This window comes from Hemitrygon akajei, chromosome 7 (assembly GCF_048418815.1).
Source record: "Hemitrygon akajei chromosome 7, sHemAka1.3, whole genome shotgun sequence".
In the NCBI taxonomy this organism is placed as follows: Eukaryota; Metazoa; Chordata; class Chondrichthyes; order Myliobatiformes; family Dasyatidae; genus Hemitrygon; species Hemitrygon akajei.
The window spans coordinates 178153412-178172339 of record NC_133130.1 but is presented as its reverse complement, the minus strand read 5'-3'; the positions used below and the strand labels follow the sequence as shown (position 1 = coordinate 178172339).

The window sequence follows — 18928 nt, the reverse complement described above, 5'->3', positions numbered from 1 at the left end:
ATCTGATCGTGAATGATCAGACCGCAAAGCTCTCAAGCAGCTGAATTAAACTCAAGTGGCAGAATGTTTATTACATTCACTTCTACTCTCGAGCAGTAAGGAATGTCTTCTCGATAGCTGCTAAAATAAAACCTTCTATACACTCAGTGGCCACTGTAAACCCGCTCAATAATGCAAATATGAAATCAGCCAATCATGTGGCAGCAACTCAATGCGTAAAAGCATGCAGATACGGACAAGAGGTTCAGTTGTTCAGATGAAATATCAGAATGGGGAAGAAATGTGTTCTAAGTGACCCTGACCACGGAATGATTATTGGTGCCAAAGAAAAAAACATTCAGAGTGGCAGTCCTGTGGGCAAAAACATCTTGATAATGAGAGAGGTCAGAGGAGAATGGCTAGACAGGTTCAAGCTGACAGGAAGGTGACAGTAGCTAATATGCCCATGCGTTACAATAGTGGTTTGCAGAAAAACATCTCTGAATGCACAGGATGTCGAACCGCAAAGTGAATGTGCTACAACAGCAGAAAACCAGGAACATACATTCAGTGGTCACTTCATTAGGTTAAAGGAGGTACTTAATAAAGTATCCACTGAGTGTATATTGCTTATTATAAGTTAAAAACAAGACAATCCACAAAAGCAAGGAGTGTTCTGGCAGGAAGTATAGCTCCCATCTATCTGCTCAGTTCTAGCAGTCACTCTGTCATGCACATGAATACAAAATAAGACAAAGGGGAAACAACAAGGTATAGAACATACTCTTTATCCCTGCGTTCATATCCATCTGTCACATCAAATAACATATACGACTGGAAAGGCCAGCTAAGCCGACACCGCTCCATCTCTACATTTCTGAAAAACACAGGAGTAAGAGGATGGAGGAGATCAGAAATAGTCACATTAATTTCTTATGTATACCAAAAGCCATTAAAATTACATTTCAAAACATCATTAAAAGGAAACATTCATTTTGAAATTAGAGCATTACATTCTTTACCTTTCAAAATTACAAAAGAAGAGTGGCAATGCATTAAATATATGTGTGTCAATAGCTTAACAGTCTGTATAGATTAAATTGAGACAACAGCGTTCCGAAGCCTGAAGAACTTCTATGATGTACAACGCCAAAGGAACCTGAAGATGCTGGAAGCTGGAGTAAGAAGCAAACTGATAGAGGAACTCAGTGGGTCAGGCAGCATCTGTGGAGGCAGAAGGATACTCTATTCTTTGGGACAATATTCTACATCAGGACTGACAGCACAGTAGACAGAGAGCCTGTGTAAAGAGGTGGGGGGGGGGGGGGGAGGAGGGAAGGCAGGGGCCTGAAGGTGACGAGGGGAATGATATGCAGATAGTTAGGCAGGGTGGGGGTAGGGGGAAAAGGGGGACACAACATAGGGTGCAGGATATGGAATCTGAGAGGGGGAAAATAAAGGAAACTAAGGAAGAAAGGGATCCTTTATCTGGTTCCACATATCACCTTTCTTAACTTGCAGCCCACTGTTGTCTCCACATCAACTACTGGCATTCTAATCTACTCCCCCAGCTCCACTTGTCCATCATCCCCCTCGTTACCCAGTTCCACCTACTGCCTGTCAGCCCTTCTCCCTCTATAATGCTATCTCCCCTCTACACTCTCAGACCTGATGCAGGGTCTCGATCCAAAACGTCACTCTGCCTCCATAGAGCTCCTCAGCAGTTTGTCCATAGGTTCCACACGGAAGGTTAGTTAGGAAGGTTCAATCGTTAGGCATTAATATTGAAGTAGTAAAATAGATTCCACAGTGGCTAGATGGGAGATGCCAGAGAGTAGTGGTGGATAACTGTTTGTCAGGTTGGAGGCCGGTGATTAGTGGTGTGCCTCAGGGATCTGTACTGGGTCCAATGTTGTTTGTCATATACATTAATGATCTGGATGATGGGGTTGTAAATTGGATTAGTAAGTATGCAGATGATACTAAGGTAGGTGGCGTTGTGGATAATGAAGTAGGTCTTCAAAGCTTGCAGAGAGATTTAGGCCAGTTAGAAGAGTGGGCCGAACGATAGCAGATGGGAATTTAATGCTGATAAGTGTGAGGTGCTACATTTTGGTAGGAACAATCGAAATAAGACATACATGGTAAATGGTAGGGCATTGAAGAATATAGTAGAACAGAGTAATCTAGGAGCAATGGCACATAGTTCCCTGAAGGTGGAATCTCATGTGGCTAGGGTGGTGAAGAAAGCTTTTGGTATGCTGGCCTTTATAAATCAGAGCATTGAGTATAGGAGTTGGGATGTAATGTTAAAATTGTACAAGGCATTGGTAAAGCCGAATTTGGAGTATTATGTACAGTTCTGGTCACCGAATTATAGGAAAGATGTCAACAAAATAGAGAAGAGTTACTAGAATGTTACCTGGGTTTCAGCACCTAAGTTACAGGGAATGGTTGAACAAGTTAGGTCTTTATTCTTTGGGGTCTAGAAGGTTGAGGGGGGACTTGATAGAGGTATTTAAAATTATGAGGGGGATAGAGTTGACGTGGATAGGCTCTTTCCATTGAGAGTAGGGGAGATTCAAACAATAGGACATGAGTTGAGAGTTAGGGGGCAAAAGTTTAGAGGTAACACAAGGGGGAATTTCTTTACTCAGAGTGGTAGCATCAATGAGGAAGCTTATTTGCATTAATATAAATATACACAAATAAGTCACATTAATGATGACTATGCATTCTGTAAAATAATTCAAATTTAGGGGAGGAAAAAACACTTAAATAGAGACTACTTTGAAATACAGCATTCATACTGAACTCTCCAGAAAAATGTAGTACAAACATATTTTCTACTTGGAAGAATCATTTTCAAAGTCTTTACAAAAAGGTTCAATATGAAAATATTTTTTAACTAGACTTCATAAAAGTAAAACTGCAGCAGGTCAAATTCCTGAAGGCTTGACAATTTAGGATTTATTTTAAAAGTATTAAAATGGTTAGTGAACAGCTGATTTCTGGAGCGAAGGCAGTTTTACTACTCGGGGTAAAAGAGAGGAAAGACTGCACAGGCGCGTGACATCAGCCAGTAGAGTGTGAAAGGTCTAAACAGAAGACCACCATATCCAGCAGGCAGCAGAGTGATGGGCCTTTGGCTCAAGGGGCTTAGGCGGTAACGGGACGAAGTGAAGTAGGTCTACCTGTGGTAATTGCAGAAAGGAAGTAATGTGTGTGTGGTGCCAGTTTTCTGTGCTTGGTGTCAGATGTGGGAGGTCCTGGAGTCTCCCAGCCTCCCGGATGGCCATATCTGCACCAGTGTGTTGAGCTGCAGTTCCGAGTTAGGGAAAAGGAGATGCAGCTCGATGACTTTCACCTGGTCAGGGTGAGCGAGGAAGTGATAGAAAGGAGTTATAGGCAGGTGATTACACCAGGGCCATAGGAGACAGACAAGTGAGTCACAGTCCGGAGGGAGAAGGGGAAGAGTCAGGTACTAGAGAGTACCCCTGTGGCTGTACCCTTTGACAATAAGTACTCCTGTTTGAGTACTGTTGGGGGGGGGAGAAACAGCCTACCTGGGGGAACCAACAGTGGCTGTGCCTCTGGCACAGAGTCTGGCCCTGTGGCTCAAAAGGGTAGGGAAAGGAAGAGGAAGGCAGTAGTGATAGAGGACTCTATAGTTAGGGGGTCAGACAGGTGATTCTGTGGACGCAGGAAAGAAACTCGGATGGTAGTTTGCCTCCCAGGTGCCAGGGTCCGGGATGTTACTGATCGTGTCCAAGATATCCTGCAGTGGGAGGGAGAACAGCCAGAGGTCATGGTACATATTGGTAACAATGACATAGGTTGGAAAAGGGAAGAGGTCCTGAAAAAAGACTACTGGGAGTTAGGAAGGAAGCTGAGAAACAGGACCGCAAAGGTCGTAATCTTGGGATTACTGTCTGTGCCATGTGACAGTGAGAATAGGAATAGGATGAGGTGGAGGATAAATGCGTGGCTGAGGGACTGGAGCAGGCGGCAGGGATTCAGATTTTTGGATCATTGGGACCTCTTTTGGGGCAGGTGCAACCTGTACAAAAAGGATGGGTTGCACTTGAATCCCAGGGAGACCAATATCCTGGCGGGGAGGTTTGCTAAGGCTACTGGGGAGAGCTTAAACTAGAATTGTTGAGAGGATGGGAAACGAACTAAAGAGACTGGGAAGACAAGGTTGGCTCACAAATAGAGAAAGCTTGTAGATGGTGTGAGAGGGAGGATAGGCAGGTGATAGAGAAGGGACGGTTGAAGAAAAGGAGGATGCCACGGAGGGATTGTCTACAGAGTCTCTGTGGGTGGAGGTTAGGAAAAGGAAGGGGTCAATAACTTTAATGGGTGTTTTCTTATGGGCCGCCCAATAGTAACAAGGATATTGAGGAGCAGATAAAGAAACAGATCCTGGAAAGGTGTAATAATAACAGAGTTGTCATGATAGGAGATTGTAATTTCCCAAATATCAACTGGCATCTCCCTAGAGCGAGGGGTTCAGATGGGGTGGAGTTTGTTAGGTGTGTTCAGGAAGGTTTCTTGATACAGTATGTAGATAAGCCTACAAAAGGAGAGGCTGTACTTGATCTGGTATTGGGAAATGAACCCGGTCAGGTGTCAGATCTCTCAGTGGGAGAGCATCTTGGAGGTAGTGATCATAATTCTATCTCCTTTACAATAGCATTGGAGGGAGATAAGAACAAACAAGTTAGAAAAGCGTTTAATTGGAGTAAGGTGAATTATGAAGCTATCAGGCAGGAAACTGAAAGCTTAAATTGGAAATTGATGTTCTCAGGGAAAAGTACAGAAGAAATGTGGCAAATCTTCAGGGGATATTTGTGTGGGTTCTGCATAGGTACGTTCCAATGAGACAGGGAAGTTATGGTAGGGTACAGGAACCGTGGTGTACAAAGGCTGTAATGTACCCCAGGCTACTGTGGGAGGTGAAGGAGAAGATTGCTGAGCCTCTGGCAATGATCTTTGCATCATCAATGGGGACGGGACAAGTTCCAGAGGATTGGAGGGTTGTGAATGTTGTTCCTTTATTCAAGAAAGGGAGTAGAGATAGCCCAGGAAATTGTAGCCCAGTGACTCTTACCTCAGTGGTTGGTAAGTTGATGGAGAAGATCCTGAGAGGCAGGATTTATGAACATTTGGAGAGGTATAATATGATTAGGAGTAGTCAGCATGGCTTTGTCAAGGGCAGGTCGTGCCTCATGAGCTTGATTGAATTTTTTGAGGATGTGATTAAACACATTGATGAAGTAAGAGCAGTAGATGTAGCGTACATGGATTCCAACAAGGCATTTGATAAGGTACCCCATGCAAGGCTTATTGAGAAAGTAAGGAGGCATAGGATCCAAGGGGACATTGCTTTGTGGATCCAGAACTGGCTTGCCCACAGAAGGCAAAGAGTGGTTGTAGATGGGTCATATTCTGCATGGAGGTCAGTGGAGTGCCTCAGGAATTTGTTCTGGGACCCTTACTCTTTGTGATTTTTATAAATGACCTGGATGAGGAAGTGGAAGGATGGGTTAGTAAGTTTGCTTATGACACAAAGGTTGGAAGTGGTGTGGGTAGTGTGGAGGGCTGTCAGGTTACAGCGGGACATTGATAAGATGCAAAACTGGGCTGAGAAGTGGCAGATGGAGTTCAACCCAGCTAAGTGTGAAGTGGTTCATTTTGGTAGGTCAAATATGATGGCATATAGTATTAATGGTAAGACTCTTGGCAGTGTAGAGGATCAGAGGGATCGGGGGGGGGTCCGAGTCCATAGGACGCTCAAAGCAGCTGTGCAGGTTAACTCTGTGGTTAAAAAGGCGTACGGTGTATTGGTCTTCATTAATTGTGGAATTGAATTTAGGAGTCGAGAGGTAATGTTGCAGCTATATAGGACCCTGGTCAGACCCCACTTGACTGTGCTCAGTTCTGGTCGCCTCACTACAGGAAGGATGTGGAAGCCATAGAAAGGGTGCAGAGGAGATTTACAAGGATGTTGCCTGGATTGGGGAGCATGCCTTATGAGAACAGGTTGAGTGAACTCGGACTTTTCTCCATGGAGCGACAGAGGATGAAAGGTGACATAAATCATGTGGATAGTCAGAGGTTTCTTCTAAGGTAGGGACATGTTCAGTACAACTTTGTGGGCCGAAAGGCCAGTATTGTGCCATCGGTTTTCTATGTTTCTATTAGGAATGTGATTTGCTGCAGTTTTACTTTTTTCTTAAGTCTTTTGTATTATTATTGGATTTGTCAACCACTTTTCAAGCTGACATCCAGCTGAAAGACAGCATTAAGTATAAATGTAAACAGCAAAAACTCCAGATAGATATAGATCATTCTTGAGAAACCTGCACAAGTAATAATACTCCCTTACGCGTCAGTTTTCAACATGTTTTTATATATGTATTTGGAGGGAAACAGGCAGATGTCTGGATGCATTCTGTACTGGGTCAGCAGTAACAGGGCTGAGCCACGTCCAAAATTGCTCTGATTCACTTCGCCTTGCAGACACCTTTGTATCCGGCACATCATTGATCGACCATAGCCTAACTCTTTTGCTTTCTATAAAAAGAAAGAAGCATTAATTATTTCCCCCCAATGATTTCCAGTAAGTGCAGGAGGAGAAGGACATTAAGTAAACACAAAGAAATATGGTTTCTTTGTAAACATATTAGAATAAATAAATATAAATATGGGAAACCTTGACCAATGGTTCTAATTTTAGTATCACATCTGTATTGTAGCTGTATAATGGCTGGAACTTGCATATTGGTGAATCTAGTCAGGTACGTCTTTTTCCTGTGTATACTATAGAACTGGAATGTTGAACTTTATGAAAAGCAAGTCTGGATTCAAAATGGCAGCTGATACATTTGCTTAGACAAAATAGCCCATGAAATGTTTGAAAACATCTTAACAGCTCATAAATCTAAACTTTCAAGTCTGGGAAGACTACTTTGTGCTAAAGTTGCCTGGAAGATGGAAAGAGCTTCAACCGTCATAGATAATGCAAGATGGAAAACCTTGGTACAACATTATAAAACAATGGTTAGACCACAACTGCAATATTGTGTGCAGTTCTAGTCATCATACTGTAAGGAAGACAGTGGGGAAGGTGCAGAGGAAGGGAGAGGGGGAGAGGTACTGACTAACAGGCAAGTTCTTATCAGTGAGAGAAAATCCTTGGAAGCAGTAAACACTGTTTCAGAGTAACTTACATGTATGCTGTAACTGTAATTAGTGCATAACCACATACTGGTCAATATGCCAAAAACCTAGAGAAGAGCATTGACAAGAGAAGAACTGGTGTGAAAAGAAATTTAGTAACCAAGGTGGTTGGAGAAAGAAATTAACTAGAATGGGACCCTGCAGTTTTTGTCCAAGATACAAAATGACTGAATGATAAACAAAATTGCTCAAAATTTCCCAGCACAAGAAACTTAGTCGTCTTCTAAATGTTATTCTTACCATGGAGATAATAGTTGGGGGCAGTTGCTCTGGGTCACCTACAAGAATTAGTTTGGGACAACCATACATCAATGGGATCAGTATTTCAGTTTCACATGCCTGCCCAGCCTGGAAAGAACAGAAGTAGTTTAGGCTCATTATCAGAAACACAAGAAAATCTGCAGATGCTAGAAATCCAGTAACACACACAAAATGCTGGAGGAACTCAGCAGGCCAGATCTACTGTTCTAATCACTCTATACTTATGATTGTGAGGCTAAGCACAGCTCCAAAGCCATATTTAAATTTGCCAAAGGCATCAATGTCACTGGATGAATTAAGGGTGGTGACAAATCAGCATTCAGGAGGGAGATTGAAAATCTAGCTGCATGGTTCTCAACAACAACCTCTCACTCAATGTCAGCTTGACAAAGAAGCTGTTTATTGACTTCCGGAGAAGGAAACCAGAGGTCCATGAGCCAGTCTTCATTTTACAAGGGGCCGGGGGGGGGGGGAGAGGAGAACAAGTCAGAGCTAGAGAGGGTCAGCAACTTTCAATTCTTCTGAGTTATCTTTTCAGAGGATTTGTTCTGGGTCCAGCACGTTGAGTACTATTATGAAGTAAGCACGGCAGTAACTCTATTTTCTTAGAAGTTTGCACAAATTCAGCATGTCGTTTAAAACTCTGAATAACTTCTGTAGACGCATGTTGGAGAGTATATTGACTGATTGTATCATGGCCTGGTATGGAAACACCAATGCCCTTGAATAGAAAAGTCAACAAAATATAGTGGATTCAGCCCAGTCCATCATGGGTAAAGCCTTTCCCACCAATCAGCGCATCGCAGAAAAGCAGCATCCATTATCAAGGACCCCTCAGCACCCAAGCCATGCACTCTTCTCACTGCTGCCATCAGGAAGGTGGTACAGGAGCCTCAGGACCAAAGCCACCAGGTTCAGGAATAGTTACTATCTCTGAACCATCAGGCTCTTGAACAGAGAGGATAACTTGACTCAACTTCAATGACCCCATTACTGAACTGGACTCACTTTCAAGGATTCTTCATCTCATATTTTCAATATTTATTGCTTACTTGTTTCTTTTTATTCTTCTTTTTGTATATGCACAGTATGTTGTCTTCTGCACTCTGGTTGAATGCCTTAGTTGGGCGGTCTTTCATTGATTCTGTTATGGTTATTATTCTATAGATTTACTGAGTACGCCCAGAGTTGTTATGGTGAGATATACGTACTTTGATAATAAAATTTACTTTGAACTTTACTTGCCCAGTTTGTTGTTTTCGTTTTGCACAATGAGTCCTCCACTCTGTTGGATGTGGTCTTCCACTGATTCTATTGTGCTTCTTGTGTCTACTGTGATTGCCCCCAAGAAAAGGAATCTCAGGGATGTATATGGAGATGAAGAAATTTTAATGGTATTGGGGACGTAAGAAATGATTCTTGGACTCTTGTAAATTACGAGTTAAAATTAATGTGTTCTGTTCTGGATAGTGTATAAAGTTCTGTGTCCTGCACTGAGGAATCTGCCTGCAGCTTGTTTAGATTAACAACTCACAGATGTCTCTTGAGAACAAAATGGGGGCTAGGTTCACACAGGTCACAAACACCATGCCTTATTGTTTCGCACCACTGATCTAAGTTCCCTTGTTTGTTTAGGGAAAGGGGAGAACTCACTGATAAGGACGAGAATGAACATCTATCTGTAATTAAAACCTTGATTTAGTGGACTCTCTTATCTAAGTAATTAAGTTTTGCTCTAACTGACTTGGTGGGAATATCTGTTGAACTTAGTGCTCTTTGTCTCGCTAGTTCTATAAATTGTAACGTTTCTGCATATTAGACAGAGGTTTGTCACGAGCCACCAGAGGGAGAGGAATTCTGTCTCTCTGATGCTTGGCTCTGAGCCTCTCGCCAGCTGAGTTCAAACAAATAAACTGGTGAAAAGGATAAAGTAATGGACTGTTTGTGGTGTGGTTATTGGTCCGGCGAATTTGAGTTTACAGAGACACGCATGTAGTTTTATAAATAATTTAGTTTGAACTTTAAAATTGATATTGATCTGACAAGGGAAAGTTTAACCATGATTTTTGGGTAAAAGTCTAATCATTATAATTTCTGAGTGAAAGTGCTAGAGCATCCCACCTAATTCTATTATGAGTATTTTCACCTCACTTACAAAGGAGGCTCAACTCCACTTTGTCAGGAGCAACTGGGTAAGGCAACACCCAAAAATAAAGAATGAACTAAAACCTGCCTGTAGATTCTTGTACAATAATATCCATTCTAGCTAAATGATGCAAAAAAATCTTACTGTTATTTCAAACATTTTTTTTGTTACAGCCTGAACACTTCACAAGATGACTACCATGGTAAAATTAATTTCCACTCACCTCATCTACAACAACACAGCTAAATGGCTCATGACCCAATTTTCGGAATGACATTTCCAAAAGGATACTGCCACTGGTACTCAAAGTACAGCAGATGATGTGTGATTCCAGAATAATTTTTAGTTGGATGTCCTGTGTTCGACCTTGAACCTGTAAAGAACACAGTGACTAATTCATTTTGCAATACAATAATCTACTTCTGAAAATAAAGCGTTTGGTTGACTGCTTTATGTCTTGACGTGTTGAGTTTACTTGCTCTTAAAATAAATTTTTATATGGCAAATAGTTTTGAATATGATAATAAGCAGCCAATGTGAATTCTGAAGCTCAAGTTATAAATTGTGTTTAGGTTTTGCTGATACTTAAGCTAATTATTACAAGGTAAGCCTATATAATAATCATCGAAAATTAAAAATGGCATTCACTTCATTTGAAATGTTTATTAAATAGACAATATGGTTGTCCTTATTTGATAGTACATGCTAAAATGGATTAAAAAATTCATTCAGCTCTTGCCTCCTTTAGCTTGCGTCCAAGTTCCGCCCTCTCTCTCTCCAATTTTCTCCTCTTTTGAGTTGCCAGTTCCATCTAGGAAAGAAAATTTTGGTTTCTAAATAATATATAACATCAAGTTGCACGTCACGTCAAGTCAAGTCACTTTTTATTGTCATTTTGACCACAACTGCTGGTACAGTACACAGTAAAAACGAGACAACGTTTTTCAGGACCATGGTGCTACATGAAACAATACAAAAACTACACTGCACTACGTAAAAACAACACAGAAAAAACACTACAGTGCAGGCATTACAATTGTTATGACCCCAGCCCCCTCCTTTGTGAGATTCGCAAGAGCCCTAGTCAAGGGGGGGTCAAATGACCCAAGAGAGAGAGGGAGACGTGCTGAAGACCACGTTCCCCCGGGAAGCAGAATAAAGCGACTCTTTGACTATTGTCTCATGAAGACCACGTGTAAAGCCCTCGGGCAAAGTGGGCTGGTTGAGAGAGATTGACACCGACGGTCCCTTGAGGAAGTATAAAGGAGGGTCTGGGGGGGGGGGGGGGGGGGGGGAGGGAGGACCCCTTCAGACGTACCAAGGAGACACACGAAGAAGACACGATAGTGCTTCCCGTCGGAGCGGGACGCCATTCTGAAGGAAGCCGCGTGCGTTAGATTCCGGATCCGGAATCTGTGGCTGGAATCACGGACAATCGCTTTTAACTAACAACCGGGAAGCCTGCTCTTCTGATTCCACGGCGGTGCTCTGTAGGGACCCAGGCAGGTGAAGATGTTTAATGACATCTCTCTCTCTTTCTAACAAAAGTGCACCAACGCGACACCACAACCGACGGCGGCTGGTGGAACTGCAGTGACCGCAAAAAGACTTTTAAATATCCAGTAAACAATATATATCTACATTACCCCTAGACAACTGTAGAGCTTATTTCTGATTGATTATTACTATACCTGTGCTTTAGATTGAGTTGTGACGACGTATATGATCTGAATGTTTTGTATTAACCATACGTTTGTGCCCCTTTATAAATAAAAATGTTTGAAAATAGTAACATCAGGCTTTGGTGGATCCATCTATCTTTGCTGGAAAACTACCCGGTTACTGGGCAACGTAACACAATAAATAATAAACAAGACAATAGGCACAGTAGAGGGAGTTGGTGTCAGTCCAGACTTTGGGTATTGATGAGTCTGATGGCTTGGGGGAACAAACTGTTACATAGTCTGGTTGTGAGAGCCCGAATGCTTTGGTGCCTTTTCCCAGATTATGTAGTGTAAATGTCTGTAATGGTGGGAAGAGAGACCCCCAATAATCTTCTCAGCTGACCCCACAATCCACTGCAGCGTCTTGTGATCCGAGATGGTACAATCTCCGAACCAGGCAGTGATGCAGCTGCTCAGGATACTCTCAATACAACCTCTGTAGAATGTGATGAGGATGGGGGGTGGGAGATGGACTTCCCCCAGCCTTCGCAGAAAGTAGAGACGCTGCTGGGCTCTCTTTGCTATGGATCTGGTGTTGAGGGACCAGGTGAGATTCTCTGCCAGGTGAACACCAAGAAATTTGGTGCTCTTAACAATCTCTACTGAGGAGCCGTCGATGTTCAGCAGAGAGTGCTCGCTCCTGAAGTCAACAACCATCTCTTTTGTTTTGTTCACATTCAGAGACAGGTTGTTGGCTCTGCACCAGTCCATTAGCCACTGCACCTCCTCTCTGTAAGCTGACTCGTCGTTCTTGCTGATGAGACCCACCACAGTCGTGTCATCAGTGAACTGATGATGTGTTTCAAGTTGTGTGTTGCAGCACAATCGTGGGTCAGCAGAGTGAACAGCAGTGGACTGAGCACGCAACCCTAGGGAGCCCCCGTGCTCAGTGTGATCGTGTTGGAGATGCTACTTCCGATCCGGACCGACTGAGGTCTCCCACTCAGGAAGTCTAGTATCCAGTTGCAGAGGGAGGTGTTCAGGCCCAGTATGCTCAGCTTTCCAATCAGTTTCTGAGGAATGATCTGAAGTCTATGAACAGCATTCAAACGTACTTGTCTTTTTTTTTTGTCCAGGTGGAGGGTGATGGCAGTGGCGTTGTCTGTTGAATGGTTGGGACGGTACACAAACTGCAGGGGGTCCAATGAGGGGGGCAGCAGGGTCTTGATGTGCCTCATGACGAGCCTCTCGAAATGCTTCATGATGATGGATGTGATTGCAACGGGACGGTAGTCAATTGAGGCAGGACACTGAAGACATGTTAATGCCTTTACAGCAAAAATACTCTTTGATGGTATATATTTACTACTTTGATGATCTAAAGTAATTCCTTTCCCTATTCCATAGATGACTCACAAACTCTACTACCCAAATTAGAAACTCAGAATCCCCAATGGTTGATAACTTTGCTTCAACAATACCTCAACATAGCCGTGGACTGTAAAAAGATGCTAAGGTATGGGAAAATGATAAAGCAAGAATTTCAATGTTGGAGTTCTAACAAAAAAAAATCAATTGTTATCAGGTGATCTAACAACTTGACTTTAAAATTCTTATTTTTTTCCCAACTCCTACCACACTCTCAATCATCTGGAACTTCCTCCCACCCAACAATACGAGTTCTGTGCCCCGCTCGAAGTTTTCTTACAGTACGCTAATTTGACTGTTTTACCATTGTCATACCTCAAATTTTGAACTGCATTCCTAAACCTCTGCACCTTTAATCCTTTAAGCCACAAATAAGCCTTTCCATCTGCTGCCCTGTCTGAGACCTCAGACTTCATTGTATATCTTTTGAAGTATTGGTGACATACTCAGTAGTATATTAGTATCTTTCTTCATAGAAAATCAAAATTATAGGGTGAAATTATAGTTATGAACTTATCCCTCCAATGAAGGTAGCATTTCTTATCGTAGTTGATCACTGCTTACTATTCATTATTTCAATTTGCTTTGATTTTAGCTTTCAAAATCAATTTGATTTGGTTATATTTAGTTCTTTTGGAGACAAATGGAAATTGCCTAACAAATCCAACTATTCCAATAGGCTTCTGCCAGTTTATTGTACTTGTTTTATGTTTAGCTAATAAAATATGAATCCAAATTATGATTGATCCAACTGAGTGTAGTTAAAATTCTAAGTTATAAAATCTGTATTTGTGGTAACCAGATTTAAATTCTGATTATTAAAAATTATATGGTGGTCTTTAATTCAAGACTCGAGACATCAGACCAACACAAAAATTAAGGTTAACATTAAGGTTTTCTTATACAATATATTAATGACTTGATGATCATCACAGGGTGCACTATCTCAGTGACACTGTTCTCCCTAGCCATGAACATGCTCACTAAGTCTGGTGAAACAGAGTGCAGAGGGCCCAGAATGAATTCCGCTCAACGGCAATCACCCATCAGGGCATTCATGGATGACCTCACTGTCACCACAGAATCAGTCCCAGGCTGCCGGTGGATTCTGCAGGGGCTCAAAGCTGGTGGAGTGGGTCCGGATGCGTTTCAAACCAGCCAAATCAAGATCAATGGTGCTGAGGAAAGGCAAGGTGGAAAACAAGTTCCGGTTTAGCATCGCAGGTTCAGCCATCCCAACCATCACAGAAAAGCCAGTCAAAAGTTTAGGTAAGGTTTTTGACAGCTCTCTAAGGGACACGGCATCCATTCAGGCAACCTGCACCGAGCTGGATGGCTGGCTGAAATCTGTGGACAAGTCTGGCCTACCTGGGAAGTTCAAAGCCTGGGTGTATCAGCATGGCATTCTTCCCAGAATCCTGTGGCCCCTCCTCGTCTATGGAGTTCCGATCTCGACAGTCGAAACCTTAGAGAGGAGGGTCAGTAAGCACCTCAGAAGATGGCTGGGGCTGCCAAGGAGCCTGAGCAGCATCGCACTCTATGGACACAATAAACTGCAACTGCCCTTCAAATCCCTGGAGGAGGAATTCAAAGTTACAAGAGCCAGAGAAGTGATACAGTACAGGGACTCAAGTGATCCGAAGGTGGCTAGAGCGGGGATCCAAGTGAGGACTGGCAGGAAGTGGAGGGCAGAGGAAGCTGTTCAGGAAGCAGAGGAAAGGCTGCGTCACAGGAGGCTGGTGGGACCGGTCACACGAGGCAGAGCTGGGCTAGGATCCTTTCCAACTCCCCAAATGGACACCATCAGAGGGAAGGAAAGACGTCGCCTAGTTCAGGAGGAGGTGAGAGCAGCAGTGGAGGAGACGAGAACCTGCAAGGCTTGGACAAGATGGGAGAATGCGGTGGAGAGGAAAATGACCTGGGCTGAGCTTTTGGAAAGCCAAGCCACACTGCATCCAATTTCTCATCCGGGCAGCGTACCCACTGTGCTCCAAGCGAGGAACCCTGGAGCACATCCTCAGCAGCTGCACAAGGGTACTTGGTGAGGGACGGTACCGATGGAGGCATGATCAGGTCCTGAAGACCATCGCTGAAGCCATCAGTGCAGGAGTGGAGTGGGCGAAGCGGTCCCGACCCTCCAAGCAGACCACTGCCTTTGTAAGAGCTGGGGAGCAGCCAATACCCGCCAAAAGAACATCGGCAGGTATCCTGACCTCTGCAAGAGACTGGCAGCTGTTGGTGGATCTCGAAAAGCAGCTGAGGTTCCCCGACCATATCGCAGCCACCTCCCTGCGACCAGACATTGTCCTTGTGTCTGAGACTACGAAGCAGGTGGTGATGCTGGAGCTGACAGTCCCATGGGAAGATCACTTGGAAGAGGCCTTTGAAAGGAAGCTATCTAAGTACGCAAGACTGGTCAGCAACTGCCAGCAGGCTGGATGGAGAGCGAGGTGTCTCCCAGTGGAAGTTGGTTGTAGGGGATTCGCAGCCTGTTCCTTAGCCAGAGCCTACAGCAATTTGGGCATCAAGGGAGAGAGGAAGAGGAGAGCCATCTGCAGTACCACCGATGCAGCAGAGAGGGCCTGAAGGTGGCTGTGGCTCAAGAAAGGGGAGTCATGGAGTCATGTGTAGCTAGCCATCTGGATACAAGCTGGGGTCTGATCAGCCCCGGCTGGGTCACCTGGAGAAGGATGTATGATGTTGAAAGACCCGAAACACCCGATGATTCCAGGAACATCACTGATGATGTGTCCAGAAGCATCAGTAGATGTACGCACACAGCACATGACTTGAGAAGAACTTGCTACCTTAATGATGAAAGTGCAGAGAAAGAGTATAACTGTATTGTACCAACTAACCATAGAGCAGACTGCTGAAGAAGTTTTGAAATAAGTGAATTGGAATTTGGATCTCAACATTCAAATGTGATGATACCTTCTGAATATCCAATAGTGAAGATCACACTGACTGCTCTTCTTGATTACCAAGGGGACTGAGAAGGATAATAAATCAGCCATGTTGGAACAGCAGAGCACAGATGATGGGCCAAATGTCCTAATGCTACTCCCATGTCTTAAGGTCTAAAGTTTGTAACTGCTTTTTAAATTGATAGAAATTATGAACAAATTAATCTCTTGGGATCTCACAGCCACAATGACTATCAAGAGTGAACAATATGGCTCCTCATGGTTGCCCCACCATTCAATAAAATAAATACTAATCTGGATCCTTGCCTTATAGCTTGTTCTGCCTATTCCACATAACCCCAATTTCTCTATTGTCCTAATATTTATTTATATTGGCCTTTGACATATTCAGCAATTCTTGTAAAAATAATTTTAAGGATTCACAATCCTCAGATGTTTCTTCTCAACCCTGTTTAAAATGGCAACTCCTTACTCTGTATCTACTACCTCTTTGTAGATTTATACATATCTTCTCAGCATTGACCATTAAAATACTGCTTTAATATGGCTCATTTTCATCCTTCTAAACTTTAAGGCGTATAAGCCCAACCTGTCCTTCATCCCAGGATTTAATCTTCAAGTATATCGCTCCTTAAATCAGGATGCAAAACTAAAAGACAAGTACAGCTTCAAAAAAAACTAAGGTGATTTTGGCAAATGTTGTGCATCAAGAGGAAAAAAATTTTGGGAAGTAAAATTGAATATTGACAAGTCATATCAGATAAACAACACTTATGACACAAATTAAGTTTTAACTACTAAGAAATCCACTAATACTACTGATGTGAAACAATAGAGAATTCATGATCTGCCACATTTAGCCACCTAGGCTTGAAAACCCATGTGCTAAATTTGGAGCTGATGAAAATGGAAAAACAGAAAAACAGAGGTGTAACCTAAATGGAACAAAAGCAAATACATAGCTACAGTGTGACACAAACAAAATGCTGGAGAAATTCAGCAAGTCAGAAAGTCAATGTTTCAAGCTAAGATGTGCCTGGTTTCTATGAAGGATCTCAGCCTGAAACATCAGCTTTTCCATAGATGCTGCTTTACCTGCTGAGCTCCTCCAGCATTTTGTGTCTGCTGTTTTGAATTTCCAGCATCTGCAGAATCTCATATTTAAGCACTAAATGTAATTACATTAGAAAATTAAAGACTGGATGACTGTTTAGGTATTAAGAACCTTTCAGAAACAACTTTCAAGTGAAATGTGGTACAAAGGTGGAAGGAAAATATTTTTGTCTATTCACCCAAGTGGATATTATCTGACCTAAAAATTTAAATTCCATTGCAAGTCCAATAATCATTGTATGCTTCTGTCATTATTTCCAGATTTTGTTTAAAATAATTTTAACACAGCAATGGTTTACTGCAGTTGCTCAGAAAGTAGCCAACTCTTAGGCATAATCTATCATCCAAGAATACATCACATTAACAACTTCTGTACCGTATATTCTGCCATAATATATATTGATTATTGACTTCAGGAGGAGGAAATCTGAGGTTCACCAGCCAGTCCTCATGGGAGGATCAGAGTGGATAGGGTCAGCAACTTTAAACTCCTCAGTGTTGTTATTTCGGAGGACCTGTCCTGGGCCCAGCACGTAAGTGCCATTACAAAGAAAGCACTGCAGTGCCTCTACTTCCTTAGGTGTTTGTGAAAATTTAGCATAACATATTTAAATCTTTGACAAACTTCTATAGATGTGTTGTGGAGAGTATATTGACCAGCTGCATCAGGACCTGGTATGGAAACACCAATGCCCTTAAACAGCAAAATCCTACAAAAAGTAGTAGATACGACCCAGTCTATTACAATAAAACCCTCCCCACCATTGAGCACATCTACACAAAGTGTTGTTGTCACAGGAAAACAGCATCCAACATCAGGGACCCCCATCATCCAGGCATCACTGCTGCCATCAGGAAGGTACAGAAACCTCAGGACTCACACCACCAGGTTCAAGAACAGTTATTACTTCCCAACCAAAGGGGATAACTCCACTTGCCCAATTATTATACGTTCTCACAACCCAAGGACTCGCTTTCTAGAGCTCTTCATCTCATGTTCTCGGCATTTATTGCAAATTTATTATTATTATATCTTTCTTTCTGTATTTGCACATTTGTCTTTTGCGCACTGGTTACGTGCCCAAGTTGGTGCAGTCTTTCACTGATTATATTATGGCAATTATATTATGTATTTATTTAGTATGCCCGCAAGAAAATGAATCTCAGGGTTGTATATGGTGATATATCTGTACTTTGATAACAAGTTTACTTTGAACTTTTGACCTTACATTAGCCTTTCATTTAGTATTACCTTGCGATTAATGCCTAACGGGAGGAGTAAAATGTACAAAAACTTGCCTGCTCACTGTCTTTTTTTATGATCGCACATTCCTTCCCCAGTTCATCCAGCTTCATATCCAACCAATCCTTTTGTCTTTGAATCTGATCAGGATCAGTTTGGTCCTTCTCTGCACATAAAACCATATGCAACCATTTTAGAACAGACAACCAGTACTCATGATTTAAAGGTGTTTAAATTCATGTACTATACACCTTACAAAATTGAAAAAAGATCGATGCTAAAAATTTGCAAAATAACGTCCTGTCAGATCACAGACATACGAATCTGTGCACTACATCATGATGGAGTTAGGATTTAGGATCACCCTGAATTAGAAATTACTCAAGAATTGAGAGTGATCAAAACTAATACCATACATTCCACTCATGTACAATTCTCTTTCATGCCCAGCTCATTCAATAGAAAATAAAGATGCACAAGTATTTTCCTTCCTCTCTTCTATGGTAGGAAAAAAACTGCTACGGTTTACTTTGAACCACAATCTCATAAAATTATTTCTAAATATTTACTGATCTGATCTCATACTGTTCCCCATTATATTTGCTGTGTGATATAAAGCTCAATAATAGTACTCAACTATTAGGCCTCTTTTTAATTTTGGATAGAAAGTACTTACTCATTCTACGATTTACTTGACAATCCAAGCTGAATCCTATGACATCAGCTGAGATAGCTTTCTCAGTGCCTAGTCTTATCAAATTCACATCTCCACAATTTCCTGAGGAAAATTATTATTGAATAATTAATAATTTGAAAGCAGTAATTTGAAGAATTACATGATACCAAGCACACAAATCATAAGCAGAGCTCCAAATCTTATTTAAAAGGGTTACATGCCTTTAACATAATCAGGCTTTAAAAT

The 18928-nt window shown here is 42.2% G+C and overlaps 1 protein-coding gene across 6 annotated transcripts in view; it reads right to left on the bottom strand.

Annotated features, from left to right (window-relative positions):
- The window catches only part of setx (senataxin), a 121857-nt gene that overhangs the window by 14520 nt on the left and 88409 nt on the right, over nucleotides 1-18928 (bottom strand). For all 6 annotated transcript variants that reach the window (XM_073052705.1, XM_073052707.1, XM_073052708.1 and 3 more), the window contains 7 exons: nucleotides 18683-18784; nucleotides 18063-18172; nucleotides 10371-10442; nucleotides 9855-10004; nucleotides 7465-7572; nucleotides 6371-6558; nucleotides 764-856 (listed from right to left, as the gene is read on the bottom strand). In XM_073052705.1, coding sequence (XP_072908806.1) covers nucleotides 764-856; nucleotides 6371-6558; nucleotides 7465-7572; nucleotides 9855-10004; nucleotides 10371-10442; nucleotides 18063-18172; nucleotides 18683-18784 — 823 coding nt within the window. The remainder of the gene's footprint in view (nucleotides 1-763; nucleotides 857-6370; nucleotides 6559-7464; nucleotides 7573-9854; nucleotides 10005-10370; nucleotides 10443-18062; nucleotides 18173-18682; nucleotides 18785-18928) is intronic.